Source organism: Haliotis asinina, chromosome 9, assembly GCF_037392515.1.
Source record: "Haliotis asinina isolate JCU_RB_2024 chromosome 9, JCU_Hal_asi_v2, whole genome shotgun sequence".
NCBI lineage: Eukaryota > Metazoa > Mollusca > Gastropoda > Lepetellida > Haliotidae > Haliotis > Haliotis asinina.
The window spans coordinates 51,755,804-51,770,038 of record NC_090288.1 but is presented as its reverse complement, the minus strand read 5'-3'; the positions used below and the strand labels follow the sequence as shown (position 1 = coordinate 51,770,038).

General features: G+C 40.4%; 1 protein-coding gene across 2 annotated transcripts; it reads left to right on the top strand.

The window, feature by feature from the left end:
- The first annotated feature begins 1,072 nt into the window (after window positions 1–1,072).
- Window positions 1,073–12,293, top strand: LOC137297083 (actin nucleation-promoting factor WASL-like). Of its 2 annotated transcripts, none has more exons than XM_067829065.1 (11): window positions 1,073–1,278; window positions 1,955–2,095; window positions 3,384–3,470; window positions 3,631–3,730; window positions 4,090–4,185; window positions 4,974–5,112; window positions 5,529–5,571; window positions 6,923–7,070; window positions 9,552–10,069; window positions 10,581–10,683; window positions 11,081–12,293. In XM_067829065.1, the coding sequence occupies exons 1-11, from the start codon at window positions 1,177–1,179 to the stop codon at window positions 11,140–11,142; spliced, it is 1,539 nt and encodes a 512-aa protein (XP_067685166.1). In that variant the 5' UTR covers window positions 1,073–1,176; the 3' UTR covers window positions 11,143–12,293. The 2 variants fall into 2 exon arrangements, with proteins under 2 accessions (XP_067685166.1, XP_067685165.1); XM_067829064.1 differs by having other exon boundaries at window positions 1,101–1,278; window positions 6,923–7,106.
- The last annotated feature ends 1,942 nt before the right edge of the window (window positions 12,294–14,235 follow it).

Here is a 14,235-nt window from a genome sequence, read left to right as displayed (position 1 = left end):
CCTTTATAACTATGACTGTCATTCACCTGATGAAGGAGCAAGTATTAACTCAGGAACACCGGTGGCCGTGTGCAAGTAATAAAGACGCAGCACATCCATATCAAGCAGGTTAATTGTGTTACCCTACCAACTTCTAAATGCCTATCAAACATTAGACTCGATCACTTACGGGTCTCCACCATACAGCTGATTGTGATGTTTAACAACACACAAAAACTGCATGGTGTGTGGGTTGCTGTTTAAGGTCTCACTCGGCCATCATACAGCTAGATTCACTCTCTCCACATACTTCTGCACTACAAGAGTCATAAGTATATGTTCAGGTGATGGGAGTTAAAAATTACGGTCAGTTTGTGGGACTATTAATTCCTACTCTGTACCAGACAACCCTATGAATGATATACGAAACGACACGTACAGTTTAGGCCGTTATGACTCGCAATCAACCTAGTTTGTCGAGCATGGCCACATGATCTAGTAAAATGTCAAATGCGAGCAGTATGGGGTGCTGGGGGCGTACTCTACCAAGGACGTCATCATCATCATCATCATAATCATCATCAGCAGCACAGTATGAAACACCCCACACACTTGCAAGGGCAGGTTGTGATGTGGTTGTACACAGAAATATTTTCTGGCTGTACTGTTGCGAACTACGTCTGTCTCTCTGCCTTGAAAGAATAAATAATGCTCTTAGTCCAATCTCTAGAAATTTCAAGTCTGAATTACCCCAACCTTAATTCGAAATAAGAGTTGTAAATATAATTCTGTATTACACTTGTTTTTTCCTGACTAAATGTGAGTTCCCTGCTGCCAGTGCATAGTCAAATCTGTACGGACGAATCTATAGTACCATTTAAAAACAGTTCAATTATGTTCATTCAAGAAAAGACTTAGTATTTAACTGGGATCTTTCTAACGGTAACCTGTAAGCTCTACTCCAGCGCGTGCCACTGTCATCAACCACATTATTGCAATAACACGTTAACAACAGCAACACGCTGTGAGGAGGTAGTAAAATGCGCACTTGATTCTAACGTTGAACTAGTTTAAGAGGACGAGTTTCACGGACACGTCCGAAAAATACCGACAAGCCCGGAAGTAGTTTTGATGACGTGAACTTGAACCAGGAAGTTATCGGGACAGACAGGCGACTTGCATGCACAGAAACGTACAATGTCGGTCCAAAATAGACAAAGACCTGTCAACAGTTCATGTATTCTGCTGAGTAATGCTGAAAACGAGTTACTGTTTGGATGTCTTGGTCGCGGGTGCACGGTAAGAAAAGAAAATAGGTCGTATTAGTTAGAGGCGTTTCTTCTTCAATCTTCAAACTAAATGATATGGTGTGTGAAATCTTCTCGACGCTAGATTTGTACAATGTACTTGATTGCAAAGTTTTATGTCACTTTAAACTTTCATTTGTGTGGCTTATGTTCGTGAGACAAAAAGCGTAGATCTTTATGGCTTTTATGTATACTGAACGCCCGAACGTTACTTAAATTCGTGACTGTCGAAATCTTAGTGTATTCATGGTATTGCGAAATGCAAAATACAGAGTAAATCGCGATTTTTCAGTGTTGGCTAATGTCACCTTCATGTCTACATTTGTAAGTTTTGATTAGTTAACACAGGTCAGTATAGTTGGCCGTAGTAGTGGTTTGTGGAGGTTTAATGCTGAAGCAGTCCAGGCTGCTGATCTGTCAGTACCACTTAGTTAACTCAGCAGAACTACATCCTACTGCACAAAAAATTAAAGTAGTCCCTTAGTCTGTTTCACAATCCCTGAACCACATTAATTGCCCTACTGCCTAGCAGTCGCTACAATGCTAACGCTTAACTGAAGCCAGTCTTGATTTCCCCTTGAATCTTCCAACAGACTTGGGACTATGAGTTAGTCTAGTACTCACTTTGCTATTGTTACTTGATTTGATCAATGCCATTTTTATTGCAGACGCTTTCATCAGGGGTAGTACAACTGTACCTGTCAGACTCCCCTGACAAGTTACGATGGAACAAGCGCTCTGCTGGCGTGGTGACGTTTGTGAAGGACAACACCAAACGTTCCTACTTCATCCGCGTTTATGACATCAGGGTATGGAGGAAGTCAGTGTAATCAAAGTGAAAACATGGGAGCTGACATATTGGTTAATGTCAGTAAAATACCCTCGGAGACTTTTGTTGAAGTACAAATATTTCATGAAAACAGGGTTTTACATTAACTCAAAAACTGTTATTAGTTTAAAGGCCCTTGCAGGTAATGTGAGGGTCCTGAAGAATAACAGTGTAGAGAAAAGTACACTTTGACTATTCTTTAGAGCCTGGATGAATCGTTGATCATATGGCAGTGTATTAAATAAGGCTTGTCCATCCACCTGAGACAGGCTAGATTTTTTACAGATGGTCTAAATTTACAGGTAGCTAGTCTGATGATCTGGTAAATACATCTCAGTAATTAAATATTGTCTGACCTGGTTACCTTGTTCCATTTATAAGTTACCAGCCCTGATGTCTGGCTGAGGTTTTGGCTTATTTCATACACTGCACACAGACTGAGGGATAAAATAATGCATGTAACTGCTCTGAAAGAAACAACCAAAGTCTCAGATGTGTTATGGGTACAGTGAATAATATTGTGTGTCCCTCTGGATGCAGTGAAGTTCTTTATGCATCCAATCTCCACATTTGTACGCCTATTTGTTCATTATGTTAAGCCCAGTGATAAATGACTTTTCTACCATTTATAAGTTACCAGCCCTGATGTCTGGCTGAGGTTTTGGCTTATTTCATACACTGCACAGAGACTGAGGGATTAAATCATGTAACTGCTCTGAAAGAAACAACCAAAGTCAAAGATGCGTTGTGGGTACAGTGAATAATATTGTGCAAACCCCTGGATGCAGTGAAGTTGTTTATGCATCCATTCTCCAAATTTTAATTTTGTATGCATATTTGTGTATTGCATAAAGCTCTGTGATAAATGACTTTTACACCATATTTAAGTTTGTTGGCGAGTTTTTTTATTGTGATCATGAATTATCCTGCTTGCTCTTTTGTCCTTTCCTGTTCGAGGTCCATTTCTGGTGTCTGCTACTGGACTATTGCTAAAAGCGGCATAAAACTAAACTGACTCACGTTTGTCCTTACTATGTTTATCTGATGTATATTATTATATACTATTATTATATATTATTATTATATATTATTATTATATATTATTATCCTGATTGTCTGAAATATACTTATATAACTTTGATGACAAAACATAACAAGAACTTCATGCAGATTTTCTTTGTGTTTTGACCCAACAGTATTCATGAGGTTTAGTATTGAAAGGAGACTTGCATGGTTTTTTATTTTTTTGTGAAAATCACCTTTTCCAGAAACAACAGTTGCTGTGGGAGCAAGAGCTGTACAATCAGTTCCGTTACAAGTGTCCCAGAGAGTATTTCCATACATTTGAAGCTGATGTGAGTACCAGTAACAATTTGTCATATGCAAAATCAGCAAACATGAAGTGGTTGTATAGTCAGCACTTAGAATGGTTACCAGGGGAACAAGTGAAACAGTAGCAATGGTAAAAACAATGTTTAACAGTGTTTCTCAACTTACTGCTGCATCTTGTTTCAGCAATCTCAGGCAGGGTTGAATTTTGCCAGTGAGGATGAAGCCCTGAAGTTTAAGAATGCTGTGGAGAACAAATTGGCTGAGAGACATCATCGTAAAATGCGTAAGCCAAAGTTATAAAGAAAATATTGCAGATGACTTTTTGGCATGAAAATTCACTGTGAAGCTACCTGTGAAAATCTGGGATAGAATTGGCCTTCAGCATGGAGGTAGTTTCCTGCCTCAGTGAAATATGCACGTGGCATCGAAAAAGGGTATGCAGTGTAAAAAGCTGCCGTCGACTTGGACTTCAGCAGATCGATACATGGGTGTCACTATGGTAGTGCAGTAGTCTTGATTGTGAATTTGTCACCTCACCTTGAGCAGGATCATCAAATTATTTAGATAGCTGGGGAATATGCAGGAGATAGAAATACTAGATATGAAATGAATTTGATTGCATGTTATTCTGTTTATGTAAAGAGAAAACCCAGAGGAAGAAGAATACAGGTGCAGTTGGTGTCAGACAAGCCCCACCTCCAGGAGGGGCACCTGCTCAGCCTAACAGACCAGCCCCAGGTATGATGACATTGTCAGAGAGGCATAAACTTCAGAGTTCTTAGTTCCAGCAATTATCTTGATTGTGTCAAAGATATGGAATTTACGAAAGATTTATATAAATTAGCATCTTGTTGAGGTTTTCTGACCCAATTTCACTACTGAAATAACTAGGGTTGTCTCTAAATTACTCTGACGATAAGTGACTCTGTATCTGAAGCATGATATAGGACATAACGATGTTTACTATTTGGTACATTTTTTTATCAAGTCTTTTATGTGGTTTAACTGACATAGCACCTTTAGTAAACAGAGTTGTCATGTGACCTGTCTCCATAACCTTTACCTGGGCTGCATGCAGTGTAGTATGGGACGGACCTGGCAGGCAGCCCAGTGAATGTTTTTTTTTGAAATTTATTTAAGCAACCCATGCTTTTTATGTGAGGCATGTAACAGGATCAGGTGGTCAGACTTGCTGACTTGGTTGATGTATGTCATTGTGTATAATGTTTGTGTAGATTTATTCTCAACATGTCAATCCCAGGGTTACCTTGTTCAGACTCAAAATTATTGCCAAACCTCACCCCATTGTTGCTGGATGGGACAGTATAAAAATCTGTTTGATTACAGTAAAAGTGCCCTTTGCAAGGGAAAATCAAAGAAAAACCTGCTAGACTAAAGTTAAGGTGTCCTTTCCAAGGCAGAATCAACTTTTGAAAAAAGCAATGGTGAAAAAGTAGTATACATTGTTTATGAGTTTTGAAACACTTAAAATGAAACACAACTTGTAACAACTGTTTATGTTTCAGCAAATGCTCCGGTCACGCTGAATATTGTGGACTCCAACAAGCAGAATGGATCCAAGAAGACCAACAAAGACAAGAAGGACAAAAAGGGAGGTCCAAAGAAACTGACCAAAGAGGACATCAGTACCCCGACAGACTTCAGGTGCATTCATACTCCAGTTAAAGTCGTGCTCCATACACAGTCTTATTGCATTTGTAGCTGGCAGTGGGAATGTGGGGTAGCCTAGTGGTTAAAGCGTTCACTCAACACACCAAAGACCGGGATTCAATTCCCAAGATGTGTACAATGTGTGAAGCCATTTTTGGTGGCCCCCAGACATATTGCGGGAATACCATGTAAAAACAATCCATTCACCCTATCACTCCTGTAGCACTCACCGCAGTTTGGAAAAACAAGATTGAGTAGGTCATCAGCCACCTATGGTTGTAACACATGATCAAGGTGTGAACTGTGATGGTTTCTTGGAATTTCCTCAGTACTTAAATCTGAGAATATATGCTCTCTTTATATGCATGCTGATGTGTGTGTGTTTTCTAGAAAATTGTTTCATATTTCAGACATGTCAGCCATGTTGGTTGGGATCCTGACAAGGGCTTTGATGTAAGTACAACTTTCATGATTTATCCTAGTTGTTAAACAAAATATATCCTGTGTAATTAAGATGACTTTATTTACTTCACTACAAGTATTGACTCTTTACCCCACCCCAAGGAATGATTCCTTACCCCACCCCATGAACTGATTCCTTACCCTGCCCCACCCCATGGACTGATTCTTTTCCCCACCACATGAACTGATTCCTTACCCCACCACATGAACTGATTCCTTACCCCACCCCATGGACTGATTCCTTATCCCACCCCATGAACTGATTCCTTACCCCACTCCATGGACTGATTCCTTATCCCACCCTGTGGACTTATTGTTTACCCCACCCCATGGACTGATTGCTTACCTCACCCCATGGACTGATTCCTTATCCCACCCCATGGACTGATTGCTTACCCCACCCCATGCACTGATTCCTTACCCCACCACATAATCTGATTCCTTACCCCCACCCCATGCACTGATTCCTTACCCCACCACATGAACTGATTCCTTACCCCACCCCATGAACTGATTCCTTACCCCACCCCATGGACTGATTGCTTACCCCACCCCATGAACTGATTCCTTACCCCACCCCATGGACTGATTGCTTACCTCACCCCATGGACTGATTCCTTACCCCACCCCATGGACTGATTGCTTACCTCACCCCATGAACTGATTCCTTACCCCACCACATGGACTGATTCCTTACCCCACCCCATGCACTGATTCCTTACCCCACCACATGGACTGATTGCTTACCTCACCCCATGAACTGATTCCTTACCTCACCACATGAACTGATTCCTTACCCCACCCCATGGACTGATTCTTTTCCCCACCCCATGCGCTGATTCCTTACCCCACCACATGTACTGATTGAAGCGATTCCTTACCCCATCCAGGGACTGATTGCTTACCTCACCCCTTGGACTGATTCCTTACCCCATCCCATGCACTGATTCCATACCCTACCCCATGCACTGATTCCTTACCCCACCCCATGGACTGATTCCTTACCCCACCACATGTACTGATTGAAGCGATTCCTTACCCCATCCAGGGACTGATTCCGAACCACACCCCATGAACTGATTCCTTATCCTACCTCATGGAGTGATTCCTAACCCCTCTCTATTGCCTGATGGCTTCATCAAACATAAACACAAACTGCTAATGAATACAAATGCTGTTATGGCATGGCATAAGTTGTTGGTCACATGATACTGAAGGAGGAAGAAATGTTAGGGTAAATGAATGGTAACATGCTTTGGTAAAATGAGTGAATTACAGCTCTGTGTTAGGTCAGTGAATTCAGCCATCATGTCACAAACTACATGTGATATTTAATCTTCAGATGAACAACCTAGAACCGGATATGAAGATGTTGTTCCAGTCTGTCGGAATTAAACCTGAAGACCAGGTTGACAAGGAAACTCTTAACTTCATCTACGACTTTGTTGAGAAAAACGGTGGCATTGAAGCTGTCCGTAAAGAAATGGCTGGTAGGCCCGCACCACCACCACCCCCTGCGTCTGTTGGTTAGAATCCCACATTTTGTTTATTTTGCTGCTTCGTATCTATCCGCAATCTTAGTTCATTTTAAGTTGTAGTTAGTGAAGCAAAGTAATAGCATGAGACACCGCGATTGAGTCATGGTACACAAAGTGGTCGTAATGCTAAGAAAATTGTAAGTGCAGTTGTACACACTGTCTTGTGACCGTCATAATGCTATGATCACTTTGTGTAGCAGGGTTGTTTCTTGTGACACTAGCCTACTAACACTGCAGTTATATTGGTTTGCTTTACTAACTCACAGCCCACAAAGATGAGAATATTTTCACATATGCTAAGCATTCATCTTTCCACATTACATTGCAAAGAAATATCAAAAGTAGCATAAGAAATAATGACACATTGTATGGGGACAGCTGATCTTTGATTATCCAGATTTGTTACAAATACTTTAAATGGTGGAGGTGACGTCACTATCATAGTCACTTAAGCACTTCAAGTTAGGCACACAAATAATTTTCCACTTGTAACTTTCAAAATTGACATCCAATCAAAATGATTCTTCAAAAGGAGAGTTTGACAAAGGCCTACATTCTAAATCACCATTGAGTATATACATTTTCAATACATTCAGTTCATTTGTGAGGGATTTTCTCATTTTGAAAAAAAAAAGGAAATTTAAAACAGAACAATATCCTAATGCACATTATAAACAGCATGTTGTGTGAGAGGTAGATAAAAGATGTACTTAAACTCTCTTTTCTAAGAGCTAAACAACATGTGTAATTTTTATAATAACACAGTGTCTGTATTATCCAAACACCGCTTCACTTGTAACTATGTTAAGCTTTTCTTCAGGTCCCACAAAATACACAAGTTTTGTGTTAGTCAGACATCTTTTTGCCAAAGTTCTTTGTTCCCACTTTTAGATAAACCTGAACATCTTACCAAGGGACTGTACTCTCCAATACACAGTGATACAACCAACCACTGCATGTTTTCAAAACATGTTTCGGACCAAGTGCCCTTCTTTTATTCAATTATAGAACAATGCTAAATGCAGAGCTGTGTCCCTTCTGTGAATTATCTCCCCTTGCACATTTCCCTTGCACCTATCTCGCTCTGCATGTGCTTCTTATGGTTTGTTAGTAAGCAGGAAGGTGGGAAGCTCTGGTGGTATGTATGTATTGTTATTTATGTAGTTTTCATTTTAACATGTTGAAACTCCTCAATATTTTGATGTTTTATTTCAGGTTTTCTCTACTGTCTGGTACAAATTGAAATATTATACTTCATGTTATGTCTCAAGAATAATCTTTAAAAATTTGGGGCATAAATTCTGAGTGTGATATGTTTCCTTGATAACTGAAATTAGTATTTATGTTGACATAATGTGTCATTATCTCAGGCAGATGTAGTATAAATGCAAATGCTGAATTACTTTGCCAATGCACTGGGCAGAGAGCAACATTGACATCAGTGAAAACATATTTGTCTTTTTGTAAGTTAGATTAACTTTATTGACATTAGAATTACTTCATTTTGATTTTGGTGTTATCATCCTAATAATATCTCTGATTCAGTATGATCATGTGATCATCTTGAGGAAACATAACATTATGTGATTTCAGAAACAAATCTGTAAATTTGTTTCTGTAAATATTCTTCCAGCATTGTTTTGATCAGTCCATAGTAGTAATTATTAGGGCTGGGATGGGTAGAAATTTTGGACACAGTACCCAAGGTACCTGGCCTGGGTACCCATTACAGCTGGTTTTACAGTCAATTTTCTTTCTCATGTGACAGTCATGGTAAATGAAATTTGTAGCGTCAGGTCATATTTCAATCAACTCAGATAACTGGTTTGCACCAGTCTTGAATGTGTTTCTTAAAGCCTCATAAAGAATAAGCCTTATACAGATATTTTGTTTGCTGTACTCAAGTTCTCTTTAACTGCTACAAATTAACTTAGAGTTAATTTCCTTACTCACGTGACAGTCAGTGGTGACTGAAACTCTCAAAAGTGCCGTCTGGTCATGTTTCATACAACCAACTTGTACCAGTCTTTGACGGTGTAACACAAAGCTTTTCATAGAATGAACTATTTTGTTGTCATTTCTGTGAACAAATATGTACTGTTAGTTTGCTTCATTTCAGTTCGATGAATTTATGTCATATATCAGACTATCTGTCAAGCCAGACCGAATCAGATTGCCGGTAATTGGTAGTTTATTCAGGACCCAGGTAGTGAGACTAATTTACCAGATGCTGTAGTAACCTATCCCAGCCCTGGTATTTATTTGCAGTTAATGAAGTCTTGCGAAACTGATTTCATTGTGGCATCTCTGCCGTCCTATCAATACTGTATGATGCTTGCTATCTTTATTGCAACTAATCTGAAGCTGCTATATTTCATTTAGGGTGTTCAATACATGTGTATACAAAACTGCTAAAGTCACATATTATTTCAGCTCCTCCCCCTCCAGCTAGACCAGGTACAGGGGCCCCCCCACCCCCTCCTTCCAGAAACGCCGGACCTCCCCCTCCCCCTCCCCCAACAGGTCGTCATGGAGCACCTCCACCTCCACAAAGACTCCCACCCAGAGGACCACCCCCTCCCCCAGGCCGCCAGGGCCCTCCCACTAGAGCACCGGCTATGTCACCACCCCGACCTCCTCCAGTACCATCACCAGCTTCTTCTCGTCCCCCGATGGGCAGTGCGCCTCCACCTCCGCCTCCACCCCCTACAGGAGCCCCACCACCCCCTCCACCAGTAGGTGGCCCCCCACCTCCACCACCACCACCACCACCAAGCGATATGGATGGCCCTTCCCGCGCGGGCCCAGGGAACGCCCGTAGTGGCCTGTTGTCCCAGATCCACCAGGGTACCACACTGAAGAAAGTGGATCCTAGCGAGAGAGGTGGCGGACCGTCAGATGCACGGGGGAACCTGCTGAAGGCTATCCAGGGTGGGGCCAACCTCAAGAGGGTGAGTCTTTGGAATAGAAACGAAACATGCCAAAATTGTGCAGAGCTTGCACGAGTGGGAGACTAAATGTTGCTTTAGCATCAGCGACTTTGCATCTCTTTGTGACTGAGGGTTGTTAGAAGTGAGTTTTCAATTTGGAACAGTCTGTCTGTATGTCTAACAGAGTGACTATGAGTGATCACAATGGAAGTCTTGTGTTGCTGGAACAACTAGACTGTATGTGTTTATTGTATGTGTTAGGTGAACCAGACTGAAAACAGGTCCAGCGTGTTGACCATGTGGGTCTTGTGTTGCCATAGCAACTTGACTGCATGTGTTAATTTTAGGTGTTTATGTGGACCAGACTGAAAACAGGTCCAGAGTGTTGACAGTGCGGGTCCTGTGTTGCTATAGCAGCCAGACTGTATGTGTTTATTGTATGTGTTCATGTGTACCAGACTGAAAACAGGTTGACAGTGCTGGTCTTGTGTTCCTGTAGCAACCAGACTGTATGCGTTTATTGTGTGTCCAGGTGGAGCAGACTGAGAAAGTAGTGCAGAGTGATGACAGTGCAGGTCTTGTGGGAGCTCTGGCACGTGCCCTTGCCAACAGACAGAAACATATTCATGGATCAGGTAGGGTATGCAGATGGTATACCATCCACTCTTTACTTGCATTGTTTCTTTATCTGATACGTTTGATAAAAGTACTGAAGCACCCATTTACTGTGTTTTACCTCATATGTATATTTAGTTGCTGTGGAAATCATCAAAAACAGTCTCAGTTCCTAAGCCAGCGTTCGATTTAGTGCTTTGTTACTTGCACTGGTGTGACCCAATATTACAGTGTGCAACCAAGTTCTTAGTTCTTAGTTTTTAGCAATATTCCAGCAATTAACAATGAAATAAATTGTTTCAAAACCTTTCTCATTTGTTCTGAGAAACCATGACGGTTTTGTTCCTACCTGATACAATATTATTTTAAAACAGTTGAGGATTTGTCAGCTTCAGTTTTATGATCTTTTTTTTTCAGATGATGAAGATGATGATGATGATGACGACGATGAATGTGATGACGACGAATGGGATGACTAAATGATGTCACAGATGATGTAGAGATGCCTCTGATGTGAAGCTTTCATACATATTTTGCCTGTTTTTTAGAATCTTTGGTGATGGTGATAAGTACCTAGCTTGTTGATAAGTATATTTTCTCCATGAATGCATCTTGTATTGTAACAAATTATGCAATTATTTCCTGTCATTGATTTTTAATATCAGATTTGGAGTACATGAAATCAAAATAAGTTGAAATCAAAGTTTTTTCAGTTTATTTCTTGGTTGAATTTGGCCCAGTGTGACAGTCTTTTTATTTGTCGTATAACTAATAAAGGACTTTCATAAAGTATGATTGTTTGATTGAAAATTGAGTGAATTAGCTGTAAGTTTGCCGAATTTTATACCAGGTCAGTTATGTCAGGATCAGATAAAGCCCTTGATTATTTTGCACACGAGACTTGAAAATCACAAACATTTTACTGGGTAAGTGCATATTTTGTCTTTGCAACGGTAACTATAGTAACAATAAGTGACATGAAAGATGACCTTATGATCCAGTGATCAGAGACAACCAACATGAACAAAATTTACTTGACATGAACGCTTCACTGATTTCATTCCCTTGATTATGATACTCCATTTTGTTTCAAAAGGCCAGTATGTATCACCTATAAGGTAGAAATGTTCCAGATCATGACGTTGATGGATTGGATTTGCTATTTTTAAATATCCGATGCTTGTTATATATAAAGACAATATGATTATTATACTCACTAAATGCAGTTCTCCAAGAATGCCTGACTAGCTATTCTCGAAACGGTCGTAGCCCAACGAACTGCCTATTCTTAACAAATTTGGTTAAGATCAAAGTTAAGAATTCTTAGGGCTACGAATATGTTGAGAATAAGGGCCCGCGGTCCCGATTCACAAAGTATTTGTAACGTTATGAATTGCCATAACTGTATACTTTATCATTGGTTTATGAATGACAGTTCAACAAACGTTTTATGGATAGGGTCCCTGATTGGTCGGAAAATTATGCTTTATATGTGATTTTGTTTATCTTGTATACAAGTACAAACTGTTTTTTGCCTCAAGAATATTTGCACAGCTGATTGCTCAAACAAGTTTTTCAACATTTCACTTGCAGTATACTTACCCTTAGAGCAATAAACACATCAATGATTTACTTGTGTTCGACAAAGTTTCTCATCTTGAAAACCAACTGGACGTCTGTGGAATTTACCATAAACCTTCCAAAGGGATTGGTGGTTAGAAGAGGTCTCCAGCCACCCGGGTCAGTGAGGTAGCCTAGTGGTTAAAGCGTTCACTCATCACACTGAAAACATGTTCAATTCTCCATATGGTTACAATGTGTGAAACCCATTTCTACTGTGCCCCTCATGACACTAGAGTATCATCACTAGAGAATTGCTGAAAGCGTCATGAAACTAAGCCCACTCACTTCAGCCACTTGGTGGCAAGAGGTGGCAACTTGAAAAGGATACTAAGGCCAAGAGTCTTGTTTCATTGTTTATGTACCAGAATGGTTAGTCTGCTCCCAGATCTTCCTGGTCTGGCTGCTGTGTTATTGCTGGACCAATGCTGGTGTGGATATCATCACACGACAAAACTCTGGACTGTTGTGTTGGTTCAGCGTGTACTGCAATGAGCTGCAACAACGAAGTCTAGTATAGGGTGTGTAGTATCAGTCACTTGACATCCGGTCTAGACTTACTTATTAAATAAATATACTAAATATACAAAGTGAAATGGTTCTCAGATATCAGCACATCACTTTATTTGTGCCTAGAACAGTTTTTTATATTATAAAAAAAATAATTTTGACTTTGCCTCACTCAATCCCGATCATCCTTCTGTCCACTACGAATGAGCATGCTTCCGTTTTGCAAACTCGCAGCATTGCATACTCTTTAGTACTATGCAGTTCACACAATGGAGCTACTGAAACTTGATGTAAAGAGTTAGTATGGGCATGGCGGTCTTCATTCTCTTCCCACAGAGGTTTCTCCTGTCATATCTTCCTACGTAACCTCTGTTCTAATACGTCCCTTTCATGGTGCGAGTGTTCAAGACTCGCGATTGGAGGCGTTCAGATTTAGTTGTGCAATCAGAGACGTTGTTTCAAGAGTGATCATTTGCAAGATCTCGGTGATTTCCGAATGCATCGGGAAAACTTGCCACTACCAGTTTTTGTTTCTACGTACACATCATGGCGATTGATCCCTGCACTCTCTATTGCCAGTTCCTGATTTTCAGTTAACGTGAAATACCGAATCTTTCCTTCGCACGTTGATGAACCAACTCCATGGGGGCCGCCATATTGGAGCTAAGTCTTTTTAACGCGTGTTCTGATTGGATAGTAACGAGGGAGAGATAATTCTTGGGAGAGAAAATCCCTGTTGCGATGTTTTGCCGCAAGGGGATTTCTCGATGACCGGGAAATATGGCTGTATTAGTAATATATATGGCCGCATTAGTAATGTGGAGTATTTAGGAAGATATGACAGGAGTAACCTCTGTGGGAAGAGAAAGGGCAGTCCTGGTATTGGTTAAAATCACAGATGGGGCTAAAATCCTATGCCTGTGAACAATTTTGTGTGGATTCAGTGACAACATAAACACTAGGGGAGTTAATACTATCATTGGACGTGTTGCAGCCGGCAAAAAGACCCATTGCATTGTGGGTAGTGTTTGTCCAAAGATGCCTTCCTGGTCATAACAAACGCTGGGGCTGTCTTTGTACATTCTAACTTGTGTATCTAGTGTACAATATGTCCATTCTGTTGTAATGCATTTCACCATCTTCACCGTTTAGGGTCCGTTCATAAATTTATTGATGATGATTTATGGAGAAGCATGTTCAGTGTGAATAACCCCTCTAAAGTTTATGTCCAAAGTAAGTGACCACGTGCATGCCATGTATAAATTCACTTATATCAATATGAGTAATTGTGTCAACAGGAAGTACAATCTGTTTGAGTCAGAAATGAACCGATGAATTGCAAATTTTATCATTGTACTAAATTGCTGCATAAATATCATTTATTCATGATCCTTTCACAATGTTATGACTTCGCTCCGTTATCACCGTCATGAATTTTGAGG